Source organism: Nesoenas mayeri (assembly GCF_963082525.1).
Source record: "Nesoenas mayeri genome assembly, chromosome: 8".
NCBI classification, from domain to species: Eukaryota; Metazoa; Chordata; class Aves; order Columbiformes; family Columbidae; genus Nesoenas; species Nesoenas mayeri.
Window position 1 is genome coordinate 25,715,880 of NC_137554.1, and position 21,837 is coordinate 25,737,716.

Genomic DNA, 21,837 nt, shown 5'->3' on the forward strand with positions numbered 1-21,837 from the left:
GAGCTGCCACATTCAGGCTCCTGAATTCATTGTGGGGTGGGAAGCGAAGAACAGGTCTGTAAAAACAGCAATTGCTTTACCTGCAGTACCTGCTGCCAGGGCTCTGAACCTCGCAGTGAAACTGAGGGGTGTCTTCTGAGACCCCGGCTGCCGGTGGTGGCGGGGAAGAGGATTCAGTGCCTAATTTTGCTCCAAATACAGTTCCAACTCCCTGGTTTCTCAGAGCAAACATCATGTCAAAAGTCAAACATCACCAAGCCTGAAGCCATCGCACAGCTTTTTGTGGTGCCCTCAGTGCTGAATTTTAGGAGCAGTGGCCTTTAAGCAGTCTTGTACCTCAAAAATAATCCTTCCAAGCAGGGGAGAAAATTTGTCAGCACACACAAAAAAGTATCAGTCCAGCTCTACCTGTTCTATGGGGAAAGAAAAAACCCACAACCCACAGTGTTCTCTCTATATAATAATGAATGGAAAAATGAAAAGCCGCTCTTGGAGACCTTCTGTACTGTATCCCTGGAATTCTATACTGTACCTCTGAAAAGGGCTCATTCGAAGAAAAAATACCAGCAATTATTAATAGAATTTGTTAGCATTGATTCTGTATTACTAGAGGTGATTCAGGGCTTGCTTAGATAGCAGAGCCTTGTGAATTCTAGTTACGTTTAACGTGTTCTTATTTAATGTTGAATTATGCTTTCACTATTAGAGAGATACACTTGCGGAGCATCTGCTGCCAAGTCTTTTATGAAAGTGGACAGTCAGTTATAAATCAGCTGTTGTGTTAGTAGTTAGCTCCATAGTTTGTTATCAAATCAGTTTGTTATTTAAAAATACGTTCTTTTTTCTTTTAGGTTGCCCATCTGAAGAAATTGGATTAAACAACGCGAGTTTTTTATAACAAGGTTCACTTTAATTTCAATAATGAAGAAAAGCAGAAGTGTCATGACAGTAACTGCAGATGAGGTAAGTTTCTTCTAAACATGTTTTACTTTTCCCAGTACTTAATGAAGGGGAGATTAAAAGTTTGTTTTGTCTTATTTTCTAAGTATCTGGTTTTGCTTTGGTTACTCATTGATTTCCTTAGAGTTGTTTGCAGCTCATATAAGAAGAAGAAAATAAACCCTGCACATTTAAAACCAAACCAACCCCACACCAGGAGAAGTTTTATACTTCACTGTTGGTACTTATATGTGCGTTTCAACATCTCTCTCCACTGTAGTTTCTGAACACCTAATGCGATGATGCACATGTTATTCTGTTACTACATTTGCTAATCATCATCGTAATCCCCTATTAATTAAACTCCTGTTCCCATTCTCTGGAGAAATGTATCAGTTTGTAATGATAATGTGATAACTGCAGCCTTAATTGTCTTGTTTGTCACGGCTGAGACTTGCCAAAGATTGAAAATCACGTGGAATATATATGAAAATACAGTGAAGGAGTGGAACCTGATAATTAGTGTATCCTATAATGCTCCTTCAATAAAAACATGTTTCTTTTACACTCTTTGACTGCACATTGCACAGCTGCATGGTCAGTTTGACTGAGCGTAACACTGGGTCTGCTCAGTCCTGGCTCATTTGAATGAAAGCAGGTGTCTGAAATTGGAAGGGAAGCACGAAAACTCTGCTCTACACTTAAATAATAACAAAAAAAATATGAACAATCTTACAAAGATTATTACTAAAGACAGGTTATGGCAGATCCTCATACAGAAGGCAAAGGAGTATTTTTGACCTGATTTTTTGCTGTGAAAGGGTAGGGTGTGTATCACTGAAGATGTCTACCATATTTTTGGAAGCATAGCATGCCAAATATTTTAAACTTCTATCCTGGCCATTATGATGTTGATGCCTTAGTAAGTTCAAGGATCTGCACCAACATGCCTTATAGCACTTCAGGCAGTAAAATAGCTGTGGATTGTGTTGTTTCCTCTTTGGATGCTTCGTATGATTGTGGGATGGGTGAGCAAGGAGGAAAAGTTAAGAAAACTGGTAGTTTGCCATTGTCCTACCAGTCTTGTCTTTCTTTCCCCTGTAGAGTTCCCCTATAGAGTTGTAGAATCGTTTTGGTTGGAAGAGACACTTGAGATGATCAAGTCCAACCATAGGGCAGAGATCAAAATTCTAGAGCAGGTAAAGAAGAGGAAAACCATAGAGGGATTGTTGTAGATATGTACACCTGTTCCAATGACCCTCCAGCGTCTGCTGGTAGCTCATCACAAGCAATAAGGAAATATTCTCATTTTTATTGGACAATTCTGTTTGACTCGCTAAATTGTCTTAAGACAGATCAAAGCTGCTCTGCTGTGGGACAGCTTCAGGTTTGGGTTTGAGAAAACTGAGAGCCAGTTCTGAGATCAGGGTCATGTTTTTAAACAAAAATCAGCAGAAACTAGAAGAGGAAAAAACTTCTTCAGTTGATCAAACCCTTTTTTTTCAGACTATTCCTATTAGGAATGCCAGATGTAGGGCAGGGTAGCCCAGCTGGGAGCTCTTCTCACTGAATAGCTCTTGGATAATTCAAGGTGTGCCTAAATTCAGTATTCTTGGTGCCTCTGTCTGCCTGGTGATTCAGCCAAAAAAAAAAGAGGCAAACCTCAAATTATTCACACATTGGAATTGCAACAGCAGATTTTAGTGGCAAAATACGGTTGGGTGTCCAGCTTGCTGTATGAATTTTGAAACGGCGTTGCAATGCAACCTTAAAACCTGTGCTCTCAACTTCAGATTTCAAGGGTTCTTGTTTTTAAATGCTCTGCTCTCAGTTTCGTTTGCTGTCTGCAAGACACGTTCACATTGTTATTTCCAAGTCTGAACCTGGTTTTAGCTTCTGTTTGTGCTGCAGAGAGAATGAGACTTAAGGTGGGTGTTGAGGGGAATGTTCTCTGGAGAAGTTAAAAATTTCAGAAGTTTAACATGTCACCAAAGCAATCTGGATTATCGAAGTGTTCAACTAGATTAGAATTAGCTGTTGAATCTAGTTTAGACAAGTTATGCATAAATTTTCAAGTTCCTTCGTAATTTGATAAAATAACAATGCAGCACAGTCAGACTCTCCCAAGATCCCATCATACAGTTGTGACTTTGGAACAAAAACTAAATGTGTCTTATCCTCGTGGAGGAAAAAAAATGTTTGCAGAACTTCAGTGGCTTTTCTGTGTTTGCAGAACGCTCTGGATTACCTGGAGTGCGGGCTCAGCAAGTCCTACAGCACTTCCAGCCACACGCTGGGCATCGACCTCTGGAGGGGCCGCAGGTGCTGCTCTGGGAACCTGCAGCTACCGCCGCTATCCCAGAGACAGACGGAAAAAGCGAGGACACCGGACAGGGACTTCGTCTGCAGACCAACCACTCTGCCCTTGCTGACGCCTCCCAGTATCGCCATCACCACCTACCAAGACTGGTATGTTATTTCCATTTATTATGAATCTCACATAGTTGTGGGATTGGTTGGGTTTTTTTATTTTATTTTTTCTTGTTTTCTGTTTTCATGTTGTGGACTTTTTTTCTTTGTATAAGTCTTTTTTTGAAAGGCATTAGATAATTATGAGTATTGTTGATATCTATCAATTGGTGCATCATATGTGTAAGTTTACAAAGCAATTGCCTGGGTGTTTTTTTGAATTCTGCTTCTGTTAAAACCTCTTCTGCTCACTTTTTAATGCATCCTGATGCAACTTGTGTCGTAAATTCCGATCTCAGCCAGAGGATTTGTATTACTGGCTTTCCACCCGCAGGAGGGTTCGGGGTGGTAGGCGCTTCTACGACAGATTGAGGAAAAAGGCTTTAGCTCTCTGGCTGTTTCTTGTCCAAGTGTTAGAAGAAAGGCTTGGAAAAGCGTTTGAATCTGATGTTAAGATCGAGAAGAGTCCTAAAGAAACTATCAGAGAGCTGGTTTAAAAGGGAGGTGAGTTCCAAACCAGAAGCTGAATGTGAAGTTTGCAACTAAGGAAATTCTTCTCAAGGAAGGAGAGGAAGACAAAGCCCTGAGCGTTCACACATTGGAATTGCAACAGCAGATTTTAGTGGCAAAATAAGGTTGAGTGTCCAGCTTGCTGTATGAATTTTGAAAAGGTGTCGCAATGCAACCTTAAAACCTGTGCTCTCAACTTCAGATTTCAAGGATACTTTAGCTTCTCATTTTTAAATGCTCTGCTCTCAATTTCGTTTGCTGTCTGCAAGACATGTTCACGTTGTTATTTCCAAGTCTGAACCTGGTTTTAACTTCTGTTAAGCTCCGCATTCTTCAGAGCTGGCATTTCAGTTTGCATTTGAGGATTTATAGAGGACATCCTAAATTCACTCATTAGAGGCCTTTAAAAACAGTTTTCCTATTGAAAATAGGATTTTTAAACTATGCACTTGAGTAAATGAGTTACAGTGTTCAAAGAGGAAATAGCTGGGGCTTTTGTTCAATTTTTTCATTTAATTGCTGTGGATAAGTTTAACACAACAAGTTGTTTCAGACGGTGGTTGTGAATGTTGACAATAGAAGGGTTGCTTTACCTTTAGGAGCATTGTATGAGTGTTCCCTTTTGTGTATCTGCAGCGATTTGTAATCTCAGCTGCAGGACAAGTGATCCTATTTGTGAGGTGTGCTCTTAAGAACGAATTAGTTCTGCTCTTTGAATACACGACTTAAGAAAGTGCAAGGAATTGCAATGGATTTATTTCCCTTGTAACACAAGAGGGCATTGCTGCTCCTCTCTGCCATTCCAGCTCAGTCAACGTGTGTGGATTGTGTCGCACAACATATATTTTTCTTGAATGTATTCCAGTCAAAGAGAAAACGCTTATAACTGACACAGAGGTTATTTCTTTATTTCTGTCGGTCTCTTAGAAGTGAGCAGATAGCTTTTGAATTTTCTGTTTTGCTGGGAGTTGCTGGGACTGTTGCAACACGTCGTTGTTATACATGGGCATCATCGCATCCCCTCGCCCTTCGGACTCGGGCAGCAGGTAGATTGACCGCTCTGACAGCTGGCCAGAAAACTGGTTTCATCTTTATCATTTTCTCCTGAGGTTCTGGTCACCAGGGGCTTTTGCCTGGGTCAGCACTGTTCTCTACCCCACACCATTCCCAGTCGTGATGGGAGATTTTTTTAGTGTAGGAGCGATGCAGGCGGGATCTGGTCCCCAAGCTCCTTGGGTTTCTATTTTGTGGTTCAGTTCTGTGTGAATCGTACCCCAGAGGCACGTTGTATTTGTGTAAGTGCAGGATGTGCTGTTGTGTTGAAATTATTTTGGAATGATGCAAGCACCGAGACTCGGTGGGCAATGAAGGTCCCTAATGTGATGCCTCTGGGCTGTGGAAATTGTTCACTGAATGTGTTCCCTGGGTTTAGCTTCAGGATGCAGAGAGGTCAGGTTTCCTGACCTCTCTTTATGTTCCCAAAGGCAGATGGTGCTACAGCTTCTACCAGATCAAGTTCATTGATACTGTTGCAGCAGTGGAATTAGGGAATGGTGCAAAAGGAAATTTCAATGTGAATGGCCTTGGTCTAAAATATTTGGGGTCCACGCAACGAAAACGCATAAACAATGTAAGGTCCAGATATAGGTTTTATATAAAAGTAAATCATCATAACTCTTATGCTTCCAATACAAATTGTTTAACATTCACTTAGTGTGTTTTGGTTTGTTTTCCCCTGAGGGTTCATAGAGTTGTAGCTTGGAAACACTTTCTCCGAGAGATAATGGGACTCATTCAGAAGTGTGTAGGTTTACCCGAGCTTTCTGTAATCTGTTTCTGTGCATATGAAACCCCAAAGACAGATGTGAAACACCTCAGTATTATGACATGAAACATGATTCCTAGAAATAATGTCTTTATTTTGCTTGTCTGCAGTGCATAGCAGCTATCATCTTTTTTTGTGACGATGGTAAGATTGTGAAGGAGCTTCCCAGCGATATCACGATGACAATTAACTTTTCATGCTGATATACAATTTTCTCATTACACTGTTATATTTAGTGTATCTTGAGAAACACATACAAAACTTCTGTAAGGGACATTGTCTCTTTTCCTGGGGCAGGTATGATGGAAGTGAGGATTTCCATGGGCATTTCATCCTGAGCAAAGGAGTCACTTCAATTTGAGGTTTTGCTTCCTATTTGTGCAAGTCTTTGTAGAAATTTGTCAACTAGAAAGATAATAATGAAATTTCTGGAGAGGTGCGATAAATAAAAACCTGATCAGAGGATTGCTCTGAACTGGAGGGTGCAAAGGCCGTGTCTCTGTTGTGGTTATTTCTCTTTTCTCCTGTTAATTTGATGAAATCCCTGGGGAAACTCTTGCTGTGTGTTGGTTTGTGCATTCTGCTCAGCCGTTCTTCCAGTTCTTCTGTTGTCTTTTGGCACAAAGTCTCTGCTGTGTACTCATTTTTAAACTTCTTATTGTTCCTGTGCTGGAAAACTGTTTGTTTTACTTATGGATGGTTTTGTTGAGGCTCACGCTGATCTCCAGAGTGCCAAAGCGTTTCGCTGGTTGTGCTCTGTATTGAGCAAAATGCCAAATATCTCTGTTATCAAATGAGATTTCCAAACTGAAATCCTGCAAGAGTTAATGTATAATCATCTATCTGTGCTTCTTCCTGGAGGAATTTAGGGGGATGCGATCCATGTGAAATGCAATGCTTCCCACTAACTGGTGGAGGGGTTTTATCTGTATATTTTAATTTTAGGAAGGATCATGAACAGGCTGAGATGACTCTGAAGGAAATAATTGCACCAAGGTGTTCTGGTGACATCTGAAGATGTGAAAATAAAACTGCAGCTAAGAGGAGAGGGGTGGGGGGAATCTATCTGTATATACCTAAAAAACCTCAAAAAATTCTCAGTTAATTTCTAGCAGCATTTCCTGGAGTAAGGTTAAAACTAAATAATAGTGCTACCTGTTGACTGTAGGATACCAGCAGATCAATTAGCATTAATAGTGATTCTGGTGGTGCTTTGTGCATCCTGCACAGCTCTGTATGTTATCAAGCTCTTCGCAAACCTTCCCTGTCAATGGAGAGCAAACCAGATTATATTACAGTGGCTCCAGTACTTTGTTTCCTTTTACGAATGTTGTTTGTTATTGGTTCAGTGTAATTTGGTTCTATCATCATCGAAATGCTTTGAAATCTGACCTGCAACATCAGTGCTGTGCTAAAGGCTGTGCTAATAATGCACTGATTGGGGAAATTTAGCTGTTCTGGGACTGCAGGAACTGAGGCTTGAAGAAAAGAATGAGAGTTCAAATATTTGCAAAGGGTAGAGGAAAATAAGGCTATTCCTTATTTTTCAAAAATCACCTGAAGTTTACCAGTAGTAATATGAAAGTAAGAACTGTGAGAGGATGAGCCTTGACTTACATAAATATTTTAACTTAAGGTACATGGAAACCTAAAAAACTGAGCTGCTCCTGAGGTTTGGTGGGGGTTTTTTTTATTACTATTATTATTAGAACCATATTTTCTTGAGGCCAGTGCTGTTCTGACAATACCTGTAACCAACAAAGAAATAACAGGCAGGCTGCCTCCAAAGCAATAATTCTAAGCCAGCTGTACTAATATTTTGTGTGGAAATGGGCAAGCAGTACAAATTCAAAATAGCTTTCATGAATCACGCAAGGGAAGAGCTAGAAACGATATCGATCTCCTTTTGCACAAATTTTGTGCATATTTTCATAAAAGTGGTTAAAATGTTTTCCACAAGACTGCTCCATATTTTATAACTAAAGCTTTGTGCTGATAAACCCAGGCAAGCGGGAAGAATGAGGGTGTGAAGAATATATTTGGAGCTACACTTGGGGCATCCAAAATAGTTCCCTTAGGCTATTTTTTGATACTTTGCAGCTCCTGGGTTAAATTTAACAGCTTACTTCTGATTTACACTATTTCTGCAGGTTTTACTCAGGTCTGACGGTTCTGCGTCAGGTTTCTATGTTGAAACAAAAATAATTTCTATGATGAGTCCCAAAGTGTAAGGAAATAAAGACCTCAAGAATGATATTAAGAGTTGATATGGTTCATATAAAATACAGTAAGGAGCGCACTTTCCTCAGGGCATAGAGATTTTGTTAAATATTTGGACTACGGTATTAAATACCATTTTGGGACTTACGCTGTATTTAGAGCATTTAGGCCGTATTGAAATATGTGTGTTGCTAATTTTCTAATGCAAAAGCCGCCTTGCTCTTCTGCAAGAGCTACATGAGAACTCACTTGTCTGCTCACACGGTTGCTATTTGAGTCACATTCTTGCCACTTAAAAAAATTAACCATTAACCCGTCTTTAATTTTAAGGGCTTATTTTCCCCAGCATTCATAATTAACCAGCATACTAAGATGTTTTGTGAGCTTGCTGAATTATTGCTGGTGATTTGTGAGTGACCATGTCTCCAGCTTGTTTTCTTCTGAGAGAATTTTATTGTGCAGGTTGACGGTCAGAATCTAAAAAGGAAACATAAAGGGACTGATTCTATTTTCCATGTCTGTCTGAAAATCTTCCCGAAGTTGGGGTATGTAGAACCTGGGCTTGCAGTACTGCGCGTCGTTCTCCAGATGGTGATCGTGGGCAGCAAATTAGATGCAACATTAAAACCAAAACCAAACAAAAAATTCAGCAGAATTTTGGGCAACTGAGCCTGAGAACAAAGCTTGAGCATAATGCTGAGTTCAGCCAGGGCCGGCTTGTGGCCATTGTGAAGCTTGTTAACCTGGTGGTAATTAATCAAGGGATGAATATGGAAAGTTAGAACGATAAAGGGGATGGGTATTCGCATGGAGGATTAAAAAGGATAATGAAACTGTTGGCAGGCGAGTAAACTAAGCAGAAGGTGATATACCCAGGCACTCCTTTACGTACTTGAAATCTGTACACCCTGTGGAATGAAAGGAAATATTTAGGGTAAGAGGAAACTCAGGTAGGAACAGTGGGATGAACACCAAAAGTTGGGAAGGAGTAATGCTGTTTTGGACAAGTGTGGGGCTTTTTTTTTGTTTTAATGTTGTTTTACCTGTGCAATAATACCATCTGAAATAGGCTGAAGTTTTATTCCTTAACATTATTTCAAATTCAACTAGATAAGAACTGAATATTAGGATAAAAAAAAGAAATAGATGAGCTGGCTTCCCATATGATATGAAAAATAAAAACCTAAGAGGAAAAAAAACCCCAAAACCTTAGAAACATGTTTTTTGTTTTTATACCTATATTTAAAATTATTTGAATCACAGAATGGTGAAGCTAGAAGGGATCCATGGACCTGATCTAGTGCAAAGTGTTTATTATTTATATATAAATCACATCAATTTTTATTGTAATAAAGCAAGACCAATTATTCTGATTGAGCTTCCCTCCTGGATTTCAAAAGCCTGTACCAAGTTTCTGTGGGGCATTTACTTACCTTGAAAAAGGAGGTCAACTGTATTCATCATAACATCTCATATATTCTGTGGGGAAAATAGTTTTTAATTACGGTGTGCTGTTTCTGGAGAACATATATGATAGCTTGGTTTTAAAACTTACTCTGATTTGTTCTAATTTTCTTAACAATGTGAAAGATGTAGAGGGTATTGAAGAGTGTTACATCTGGAAACAGTCCCAAAGGATTTTGTCTGCTCAGTGATTTTACTTTTTATTCCTCGGTAGGTAGAAATATGATCAGTACATGTAGGGATGGCTCATTCCTGTTGCTGAGCACTGGAGCTGGTAGGAGTTTGGAGCGCTGGGGACTCCTCGGGATAGGCTCTGAAAAGCTGAAAATGTTCCACTGTGAGATAGTTCTGATGTTCTCTACAGGCAGATCATAAAAATTACATGGAGAAGTTCGCTAAGACTTAAATCTGTTTGGGTTGCCCGAGGTGGGAGGTATGGTTAGAGGAAAATTCCTTGATTTTGTTGTCACCGTTGCCTCTCCCAGCTTCAGTTTAACACCTCACAAGGACGCGGAGGAGGAAATGTAGATAGTGGGATAATTTAGAGAAATGTCTTCTCTAAAATTTTGCTGCTTTGTCCATTAGTAAGATGTTTCCACCAGAGAACATCCCATTGCTGACTTGGGTGAGGTTCTTCCTGACCAGGAACTATGTAGAGAGCCAGTCAAAGAAACAAAACTAAACCATCAAAGAAATGAAACTAAAGCATCAAAAACCCCCAAACTAAACTGTGATTCTGTGTGGGCACTCGCTGACCCTGCTCTGAGGAGGTTTGATGGGGGTCACTGGTGGCCCCATCCCTATCTGACATTACTCAGCATGTCCTGAACATCTGTTCATAAAAGTAAATCACAAGAATCCTTCATAATAGGAAAAAATATTGGGTTACGCAAATATCTAGGGGTCACCGCTTGCGTGTTTTATATATAGTCAGTACAAATGTAAACCTGTGTAAAAAGAAATGGCTGCAAAGATAATTTGCGCTTTCTCTGAGCTATCACTGAAGTTATTTCTCAGCTAAAAATACACAGATAAGTGTTTTGGCTGCCTATATTTAGGCATTGTCTGTTGCTGTCAGTTTTTGAAGCTCTTGGATCTTCTCTGTTGGAATATTTTTTTTTATTTTTATGTTTTCTAGAAGGCCTAAATAGAATAACTATGATTTATGTGTGGTGTTGTTGGTATAGAGGAATTTTAAGAATAAACATAATGTTGGGTTAGTCATAGGTTTTGAATTAAAAATGTCATTATTTTGTAAATGTCTTTTTGTACGCAATTTATATTTTGTCATTGCAAAATAATATTTTTCTTAGTTTGCATTTATTTGATTAGTTGAATTTTAGTCTGCTTATACGCTCAAAACGATAGCATCCCCTTTTTGTATGAATTGCAAAGTGAGCCCAGTAATTTTATTGAAGATGATGCTGAAGTTCGGTGCTGCAAGGTTTGCCTGGAGATTCTAGTTGTTCAGAACGGAGGTAGCTGTGGGCACACAAAAAAAGCTTTTAATGATTCAATTATAATTATATACCTCGATCCAGAATGAAATAAGACAGCTTGAAATGTATCTAGAGTGGAAAGAAGTGAGTCACTGTTAATTAGCAAAAGACAATGAAGCTTCTGAAATATTATGCTCAAACTTCATCCTCCCAAGAATATAAAATAAATGGAGATTATGGAAATACAGTTGATACAAAAGCTGAATCAGACAAGAATTTGACACAACCCTCTTTTATCTTTAACATTCTGACTAATGATGACTTCATCTGAAAGGGAAGATCAAACCCAGTTTGCTTTGTTACCTGGAGAACCAGCTCCTGCTGCTCAGCTGATCCCCGGCGCTGGGTGTGGTTTTGCTCAGACACTCTGTTTTGTGCTGCCATGCAAGCAAAGTTGCTTGAAATTTTGCTGTGAAGGTGCACGTACCTCTAAAATCCACCGAAGAATTAAGATAAATGTTACATATGTCAAAATGGTGCATGTTTCCCTGTCCCTGCAGGCTGCTGGTGTCCCTGCGGCTTGGTGACCGTCGCTGTGCGTGACACATGCCTGACCTTATGTTTGACCAGGGATGAGGGAGCAGGACAGATGAGTGGATTTGGGTTGCCCTGGGGCTGGGAAGCAGCTCCACATCCTGGCATCGTGCCATGGATGTTGAACAGACCTTGACAGAGGTTCTGTGGCCTCCGTCCTGGGGGTTGTGTGTCTGGGGAGCTGAAATGCTCCAGTTGGATTCCACATGCCGGGCACTCAGTTCCCAGGCAAAACTCAACAAAGTCCACTTACAAGTCACATTTCTAAATACTTGCAACCAAGCCACTAAATCAGTTTACTAACAATTGTTGATTATTTCAGTACTTAAAAGGGGCCCATAAGGAAGATGGAGACAGAGTTTTGAGCAGGGCCTGTTGCAATGGGACAAGGGATTCAGGCTGGACATGAGGAAGAAATCGTTGCCCCTGAGGGTGCTGAGAGCGCTGAGAGCCTGGCCCAGGTTGCCCAGAGAGGTGGTGGATGAACCATCCCTGGAGACATCCCAGGCCAGGCTGGATGGGGCTCTGAGCAACCTGAGCTGGTGAAGATGTCCCTGCTCATGGCAGGGGTGGCACTGGGGGAGCTGGGAATGTCCCTTCAACACAAACTGTTCTATGATCTCTGACCTGCTGTGACCTGTTCTTCTAGTTGACAAGTCACCCTTGAGACAGGAGAGCTTCTGCTGTCAGGACAAGACAAACCTGTGCCCTCTGCGGGTGTTAACTACTTGTGATCCGTATCCACCTGGCACTGTTGGGAGTCAGATGCCCCCACTGGTGGGGGTTAGATGCAATCTTTAAACTTATTTTTTGTGTCAGTTCCTTCCTGGGTCCCTCCTACCATTGGGAGCATGGTTGGAATGACTTGGAGGACCAAGAATGCAACGTTGTCCTCTGCTGCTGGGCTCGGTCATGTTCTGCAGGTTCTCAGCCCAGCTGCTGCTCTGGGAGACTCATTACCCATCACTGGATGCTCTTTCCATTCAGAAAACCATGAGACTTCTTTTATACATGGACAGGCCACAGCCACCTCCTCTCTTTAACCCTGTTTTTATTGGCACTGGCAGTGCAATGCTCTCTGGGTTTTTGGCTGTTAATTTATCCCTTTAATTAAGCTGTAATGGACAAAGCAAGATGGGAACTTGGACAGTTGTGCGCAATGAATTCTCTGTTGTTTCCCAGCACCAAACATGAGGTTCTTGGCAAAGCTGGAGGTTACAGCTGTGCTGTTGAACAGTAAATGTAGTGAGCTTTACCTGCCTGTGTTGTGGGTTTTTTTAATGGAAAAATAACTATGAATAAATGGATGTTATAAACCTGATACTGTTTAATTTGAGAGAGCTGATGAAGTGGAGATGGTCTGAAACACAAAGTAATTAAAACAACTTGCATACAAACTGGAATGATGTTTTGTCAGTCACCTGCTGCAGAACTAAGAACGTGGAAGAGCAAGAGTAAAATGCAAAACCTGAGCAGACTCGGATTAATGGTGAAGTTTTCTGTTCATGTTCAGATGTCACAGGTGAGACCGTTAACAGAGAAACACATTTGCTCATGAAGATGATTTAAATCCTTTCTTTCAGAGGAGGAGGCGGGTTGTCCAAGGCCAAGCATTCATTTTTGTGTCCTTCCCATTGCCCGTTTGAGTGGAGATGTTGCCAACCAAACGGAACTGGAGTTTTGCAGGGCAATGTGTGGCAGGATCACAAATGACCTCACCATGTGGGCACCTAAATTGGCCACACAGGATTATGTTATCAGTGAGAATGTTGCTCTGGCAGAGCAATATTGAATTTCTTTTTTCGTACTGTGATCGTATTATGTCCTTTCCATATCTTTTGAGGGATTCCTTCATGCTACATCTCTGTAGTAGCATCCAGCCTTTTCCCATCACATTAGACATTAAGGATGTGTGAAACTGTAAATTTTTTTTTGCACTGGCTTCTCTTTTGTCTGAAATGACCCCAGAGGTCTTTGCCTCTGAAGAATAAGTTGGCTTATTGAATTCATCTGTAAAATATAGCTCTGAAATAAGAAAATAATCGCAAGCGATACAGATTGGTCTAACATATGTGATTACTCACTATGGATAATATAGAAGGTATTTATATATTCTCTGAGAAATACTCTAAATCAAGCACAATCAAAGTTGCTAAGGAAAATTACCATTACGAATAAGGTATCTTACATCATGCCTGAAGGGCTTATAGTATATAAATTTATTTCCTCATACGTATCTGCGAGGAGATAACAACATAAATACCTGTGGGGAAAAAAATGCCATTGTGGCACAATGAGAAATTGTACTTTTTTGTTTAAATACTAAAAAGTGCAAGGAACTTGGATAAATTGTGTCTCTGTCTTTCAGTGATGAGGTTTAATATGGGGAATAAAACTCTGCCCAATCCAGTTTCGGGACCAAATGGCAGGTGAAAGGCATCAGGCTGAATTCTTCATCCCTGTTCTGAATGCAAATACTTTTCCTGTGGCAGAGGACACCCTGTGGTGCTCTGCTCAAATGGCACAATGACCTGGCTGACGTGGGTGAGTAATTCACTGTGAACAGACAAGCATCCAAGCCTCTCAGAACTCTCCAGGTATCTTCCTTAGAGACGGAGCTCATTTATTTGTGACTAATCTGAAAAGTATTCTGAATTTTGTGACCTTGCTGGAGTTACTGGATGTTTTAAAGACCTAAAAACTTATGAAACCCTATATAGAGCCTGCAGTTGTTGTGCCTAAACCAAAAATGAATATACAAGCTGCTTATTGAATGAGAAGGAGCCTGTTTGAAAGCAACTGGATGCTGATGAAATTGAGAGAGCCCAAAAGGTCCCCGTTTATATTGGGTGGGTTGCGTTCAATCTTTGCGAAGCTCACAGATGTGGGTGATTGCTCTGCACCGCTGGCCCGACTCTCTAAAATAAATAAGGATGGACTTTTCCAGTTGCTTCTTCCTTTTGTGGTTGGCTCAGCATTTGCACTGCAAACTGAAGGGTTGCTGGGTGCCGCCGTTCCGTCTTCTCTGACCGTTTATAGTGCTCCACAATATTGCTTCAAAGGCCTCGACAAGAATTACTCGTGTCTGCCCCACAGAAAATGTCAGAGGCCCCTAAATCTGTGGGAATGGAGATACAGACTGTATGATTTTGAACTATTAAATGTAGAAAAACCTTATCTGCCAGTGGTGCTATAAATTGCATTGAATTGTTGTTGGGTTTTTCTTTTTGCTGCCTAAATGTGGGAAATCTGTCATGCAAACCGGTAATTAGTGATGTGTTCTGCCTCTCTCGTTCAGCATCTCTGTTCTGCAAACTTTCAGGAAAGTACAAGAAAACCCCTCAAACGTGTCATTTAAAGTTTTCCATCATGGAGCCATCTTTTAGAAGCTCTAGCTTGTGACACAGCAGACGTTGGAATTAGGCAAAGGCAGGTGTGTGTGTATATATATATATATATATGTATGTATTTGTTTTTTACTGGAAGATATATGAAACTGAGAGCAAAAAGCCTCACACTTCTGGGCTGAAGAGACTTTCCTGCACTGGGCTTTGCTCACCCTCTTATTAGAGCAGATATTATTAAGGGAGGGCTGAAGGAGTTTAATACATCAGCATCTCTTCACAGCTTCCAGATAATATTTATTTGCTGTTACATTTATATTATTGTTAAGCATGGGGTTTGTACTGCATGCTTTGGAAGTTTGATCCCGTTGCTGTGTTTTTGTTTTCCTGGATTGTAGGGAGATGCGCCTGATCCAATGTATCTCAAATGAGAATGGTGAATTCTTATTATGCAGGCTAAAAGTATTTTAAAGCATTGAAATTTGGTGTGATGGTTTAAAAATGACAATCATAGGCTATCATCAGATTTGCTGCTACTTTGATATGATGCTAAAAGTAAAATTGGAACTAGGATGGGATAGAATTGACTAATACTGATTCTGCCTCTAGTGTAACCAGTAGCACTCGCTGGTGGAATGGACATGGTGGGGCCTCTTGGTCATGATAGGAGGTAAATGAAGGAGGTGTGAGATACGTATTTTATTGTTTCCTCTCATGTCAGTCTTGTCAGCTTATACTCTTCACCTTTCTTTTGACTTTTTCTCCGCTTGTGTTGTGTCTGGAGAATGAACTCCATCACTGGAAGCACTCAAGTTCTCCACCACAAACACATCCCTGTGTGTAACGCTGGCTGTACTGCTTTTTTTTAGATTTTCTTGGAATCTTTTCCAGGTTTTAGCAGTGCTGCATCCAGCTCTTCTTTTCACATCACTGCTGCCTTTCCTACTCTTTCTCACCAGCTATCGCCCATCATTTCCATCCACAGCGGCTTCCATTTTCATGTTGAAGCACAATTCCTTGGCACCTCTTTTCCTGGCTGCTCGCCCTTCTACAGCTTCCAGTCTATTGATATATTTTTTGTCTTGCTCTGAGCTTCCTTCTAGACATTTCTCTTCTATTGGATTCATTTCCCTCCTCTCGCATCTTCGCCTGTCTCCCATTGCCTGGGCTGCTCTTATTATTCCCAGCGCCGGCTCATCTCAGCAATTACATCTTCTGCCTTAGGCTTCCAGCTGCAGATCACATCCGTGTTACTCCTGTGACATTTCCAACGCAAATTTATTCCCAACTCTACCTGCAGTCTTTTTAACTGAGTTCTTTTCCAGTGAATGTGACTATTCGCGTATTCGCAACTCTCTCTTCTACCTTGTCATTGCCTCTGCTTCTCTCTGCTCACATGTCTTCATTGGTTTAGTCCAAGAGAAAGTTGTCATTTTCTAGTTTTTGGGTTTTTTCTCCCTTACTTTGGTTTACTTTACCCCTTTTCCTCAACATCTTGTTCTGTCTTTCACAAACACAGGTGCTTCTCAACTGCTCTGTTCCTCTAAACTCATCACTTGCTTCCATGACCCAATTCCAGTTTCTAGTCTCTTGCATGATCACTCCTACTCTCATCAATCCTTTTCTTTTATAATGGAAATATGATTTAGCTGACCTATTAGAGGGGGACAGTGATTTCACTGCCTCCTACTCAGAACTGTGTTGCCCTTTCATCTCGCTGAGCTAATGAAGCTAATTGGCTTCTGGAGTTTCTCTCCTGAAGTCCATCATAGATGCTCTCCCAACCCATCTCCCACCCGGTAGGTTTGGCAGAAATCCAGATGTTAAGCAGCAATAGCGCTGTGAGATTCCATCCTGCTACTGGCTCAATAGTTTTTTTTATATAAAATGTGTTTAAATTATAGTCTAAAAGAAAGATACTGGCTTCTAAGAGTCAAGCTAAATCCTTCCCTTGTGCATCATCAACTATTAATAAAGGTTCTAGAGGTTTCTGTCTCGCTCGAGTGACCTTTACAATCTTGCGTTTGCGCAGATGTGCGGCTTGAACCAGGCAAACGCTGAACAGAACCAGCAAAGTCCTGCCAGGACTAACACGTACAGAGGAACAGACCCTTTATTGCTTCAGGAGCACGTTACCCATGTGCCTTCAGAGGGCAGATTGTCCGAACAACAATTAAAATATACAGGGGTGATCTGTGTTTTGTGTTTTATGATTGGCACACATGACAGTCTGAATTTTCAAATTGTCTGAAAGCTTGAAAGATATGTTTATTTATGCTTCTGAAGGCAGGATACTAAAAACTAGGATTTCGGAAAAGGATTGTACTTGATTCAAAATGTTTTCCCTAGGTTTCCTTCCTTTAAATAGAAGTAAAAGTAGTGCCAGCAAACTGCAATCCCTTGAAAGAATTGTTCTAATAAATTTGCTGTCAGGTTGACATTATCTTTTTGGGATGCCTTGCTAATGTGTGTAGATGGAACAATGACCTGAGTAGCAAAGGGGACCTTCCTCCCTGTTTTTATATAAATGTGCTTCTGGAGAGTCTGCTGTATGGCAGAATTATCCAATTCCTCTGCCACCGACTGCAAGTGCTCTGAAAAAGCAACTATCCACTCATCCTTTCCTACTGAACCATGCAGGACACTTCATAGTTGCCTCTTCCCTGGTGTTTTATTTTATCCTGGCAATTATTACTTAGAGACAAGTAAATAATAGTGCTCCTGTAAAGAAAAAGTAAGTATTCTTGTTGCTTAGCAATTGCTCTCAACACCATAAAGGTCAGCCATTGATGAGGAATCGCACACTTGAAAATATTGTTTTCCACCTATATCAGTGATTCTGATAGAATATATTGAAATATCTATTAAAACCTTCCGCAGTCCTGGATGCTTCGGTAAGCTAGGACGCTTGTATGAAAACTCACCCAACTATACTTAAACTTTTAAAAATTTCCTTAATTGTCCTTGTTCTTCCAAGCAGTTTCATTTTCCTGCTGGCACTACCAGGCCCTTTTCTTTCAGTCCTCTTTTTCCCCATCTCTACTCTTCCTTCATATTATTGGCCTCTTTTCTGATGAGCTGAAACTACTTGTTACTCTGGAACTCCTGATCCTATTGCACAAGGTAATCTGTAATGATGGCCAAATTATTGCATTAGACTCTGTGTTGCTGGGACATTGCAGGAGTTCAGAAAACAGCGAGATGTCTGTTGACAGTTTTTGTTTGTATATTAGGGGAATTTCAGTGAACTGGTCGTTATACTCAGTAATTTCTCCTGGTTTTTGGTACCCCAGGGGTTGTCTGCCCTTGCCTCCTGTTCCTGACGGTATCCTCAGCAACTGTAGCAAAATTAATTTTTGAGAATTATTGCCAAGTTTATTCTGATACCAAGCTTTCGTATCGGTTAGCTCAAGTCTCTTGAGATGTTCTTGTTCTCACCCCTTCTTGGCCTATCCCGGAGTGAAGCAGCACGTCTCGATGGAATTCCAACACTGCAAATCAGTAGAGACACACAGACATGGGCTGTCGAGTCCTGTGCGGGTGACATCAGGAGCTGGCGGTGTGAGGGATGGTCACTGGAACGGAAAGAGAGCTGTTCTACAGCCTTTTTCAGGTAACCTCCAAGATCTGGGAGATATTTAGCAGAAGAAATACCCTTTGGTAATGGTCAGCCTTCAAAATACCCTGAGGCTGTGCACCAAGCAGCTGGTGTCCTGGACGTCATCTTGGACACACACCTGTGTGCTGGATATCCAGAGCAGCAGGTGACACTTGGGCTTTTTTTTTTCCACCTTATTAGCTCATTTGTTCTTGCATTTCTTTGCTCTGTCACCAGCCTTTGCGCATCTTACCCCAGTACCTTGTGCAGGCTGTGGGACTGACATCTCATTGCTAATTGATGAATGGCCAAATAATGAGAAACGCTTCCTTAGTGGACGCTGCTTCTGCAACGTCTCAGGGTTCAGATAAGCAAAGTGCATCCTCCGTATGAGGGACATGCCATTGTACAGAGTGTCTTATAGCAGAGCACTTTTAGAAAATGGGTTTCCCTTTCTTCTCCTTGCCTTTTTATAGTTTAATCAAAATACTGTTCGGGTAATATCAGATGTATTTTCCACAAACCCCCTCCAATATGCCATTTTGATTCCCTGGTGAGTTAGAAGGTTATTTTTTCTGCTTTGGAATTCCAGATTTTAAGCATCTGTGTGGATTTTGTTTATCATTCAGCATAGCTCTCAAGCCTCCCTTTGTCTTTTGCTGGCTGTCAGTGCAGTCGAGATGTAGAATAACAGATCACAGACGTCATAATTCTTAAAGCATTAAACGTTCCTGTTCTGCTACTGTGGGAACCTCTCAGTACCAGATAACACTGCAATTTCCTTAGGTTAGGCTTAGGCAGGCCTTTCTACTTAAAATAATAATAAATGCCAGTGGTGAAGAGCATAGCAGCAGGTTAGGTAGAATGTCTGGTAACTTCTTTACTGGCTGTATTCTCTCCTTTCTCCTCCTTTAAAAGAATCATTGTATTTACATTTAAGGCCACCTACTTTTGACCAGTTAGAAAGATGCTTTGCTGTTCCCTGTAGTATTTAGCATGTTCTCACTATCAGCATCAAATCTTGTCTTTAACTTCCTTGCCTGGATTTTTTTTTGTTTCAGCCATACAGATGTAGTAGTTGGTTTCATAGTGCTCATGTCCAGAAAGAACTCTTGGGTTTTCTGTTTCTAAATACATCTATTGCTTAAGTTAATTGGAATTAATTTCCATTCTCTCTGCAGGGAGGTGCCAGGACCCCCATCTTTGATGTTTCCCTGTCTTTTCTCTCCTTGGGCTGGTTTCTCCAGCGCCGGTTGCTGGGTCAGGGCTGTGCAGTGATTTTGCCCTTTGACCATCTGTAGATCCCAGGACAGTGAAGCTTCGGCTGCAGAACATGCATTCTTGCATACTTTGCTCTTGAAGAATATTATTCCTTGCTTTTTGTGTGGTGTGGTTTTTGTTGTGTGTTGTGTTTTCTTTTTGTTTCCAACCAGACCTTTTCTCTATCAAAGCCAGTGCTGCTGCCACCCCAGGGGTCCCTCTGGCTGCGCCCAGGGTGATGCCCAGGAGCAAAGTCATGGTGTTAGACACCTCGTTAAAATTTCATGACAGTCTGACATGCTCATAACACACGACAGGGCTGTGCGGAGTCCAGTTGTCAAAATAATACCGAGCCAATAAGCATGTCATGGGTGGAGCTACTGCAGCACGGGTAAAACTAATTCTGAATGAAGACGTTTTTGTTAAACATACCGGGCCTGAATGAATTGGGTTATTTGGCTTGCGACAGGCTAGGAAATTCCTTGATTTTAGTAGTGCACGCTGAAAAATCCAGTGTGTTTTTTCTGTTCGGTACGTGAAGCCAAAGTGCTATAGGAAAGGGATTGATCGGGAGCCGGCTGTGATGAATTTTTCATGAGCTGGTGCGTGGGGCTGAATGGCTCGGTGTGGAGCTGCCAGGCGAGCGCATCGCACAAACACTCGGGCGCATTTTCAGAGGGAGAGCTGGGCTGATAAAGGGTTTTCTGACAGCCCCGGCTTATCGTCCTTCGATTTATGCTGCCGTCGCTTCAGGCAGCATTTCCATTTGGAGCCCAGCCCTTGTGAATGAGCGGGGTAAGCTCTGCCGATTTATCAGCATTTCTAATCTGCGGCGGTGCCTGCGTGATGTGTTTTTGTGAGGTTTTCTGAATGGTGAGAGCTCACAGAACGGCTGAGCTATGACAGCAAAAGATTCTTCTAGGGAACTTGCTACTCCCGAGTCAGAGATTTACATAAGGACTTTCAAAGAACAAATGCATTTAGAGCTCGAGCTTCCCAAGCTGCCTGGAAATAGACCTACGTCTCCAAAAATTTCTCCTCGCAGCTCACCCAGGAACTCTCCATGCTTTTTCAGAAAGTTGCTCGTGAATAAAAGCATCCGCCAGCGTCGTCGCTTTACGGTGGCACATACATGGTAAGATCTGCTGGGTATCGGCGCGGGTTTGCGAAACAGTGCGTGGAGCTGTGCTTTTAGCAGGGAAAAAACGAGCCGAGATTCATTCACGGTACTCCCGGCAAGTGTTAAATGAGCAGAGCAGAAGGCAGCCCAAGTATGTATAATGCAGTGCCGTGACAATTGTCATTCAGCTTCTGTTCGCCAGAATAAATCCAGCCCATTATTCATGTGTGCCGTGGTTAATCTCTGCTGAACAAAGACAGCAGCCGGTAACTTTCCCAGGCGTTACGTTGCTGTAGCCAGAGCACGTGAATTCATTTCAGAACCTGCAGGACATGTTTTTTGCTTTGCCCCCATCAGCTCCGACTGCAAATGACTCCACAGAGCAGAGCGGGTGATTTGGGCAGGGTGCTCATGGAGTTAAATGCTGGAAAAGGCTTGAACTTCACTCTGAGAGGCTTTGAAACACTTTCTTTGCTGGCTACAAATAGCCTTTCAGCCATTTTTTTTTCAAGGAAACTCCAGCTAAGAGTCTTCTTTTCCCTCCCTTCAAATTACTAACCCCAAATAGCCAATTTGCTGCCATCGCAGCTGATTGTGAGAGGCTCTGACTGTCACTTAACCTGGTTAAGCCATGCCATAAGCGCTAGTCAACATATAGAGTTCAGGAAAACCTAGGAGAGTCTCATTGGTTCATTTTCTAAGTTTACTCTGTATGGGTCTCATATGGTTCACCTTGTAAATTCCAAAAGTCTCTATAAATATGCACTAGTTGACTGTGGGGATTAAAACGGAAAACTTTCAGTAACGGGAATGTTTTTAAACCCTGCTCACCTGTATCCATACCCTTTACCTTCCTATTCCATAGGCTGGACCAGAGGAGAGGGGATGTGACTGTCCCATTTGTAGCCCTATGAGCCAGATGTTTTGGGGTATCTGAGATACGCATCCTTTTCTGCTGCTTTTTAAAACAGAACATTATTTTTGAAATGGTTTACTTGAGTCATGCTGAAATATTTAAGAGCTGTATTTACTTCTGAAGTGAATTAACTAATTAC

General features: G+C 41.4%; 1 protein-coding gene across 2 annotated transcripts in view; it reads left to right on the top strand.

Moving 5' to 3' along the window:
* Positions 1 to 921: 921 nt before the first annotated feature.
* PDE4B (phosphodiesterase 4B) overlaps positions 922 to 21,837 on the top strand; it is a gene marked incomplete at its 5' end in the record, with an annotated part of 176,359 nt that continues 155,443 nt past the window's right edge. The window contains 2 exons of one of the 2 annotated variants that reach the window (XM_080348452.1): positions 922 to 963; positions 3,173 to 3,408. In XM_080348452.1, the coding sequence (XP_080204578.1) occupies positions 922 to 963; positions 3,173 to 3,408 (278 nt within the window). Of the gene's footprint in view, positions 964 to 3,172; positions 3,409 to 20,561; positions 20,798 to 21,837 lie in introns of those variants that run through there. The other variant, XM_080348453.1, reaches the window with a different exon arrangement.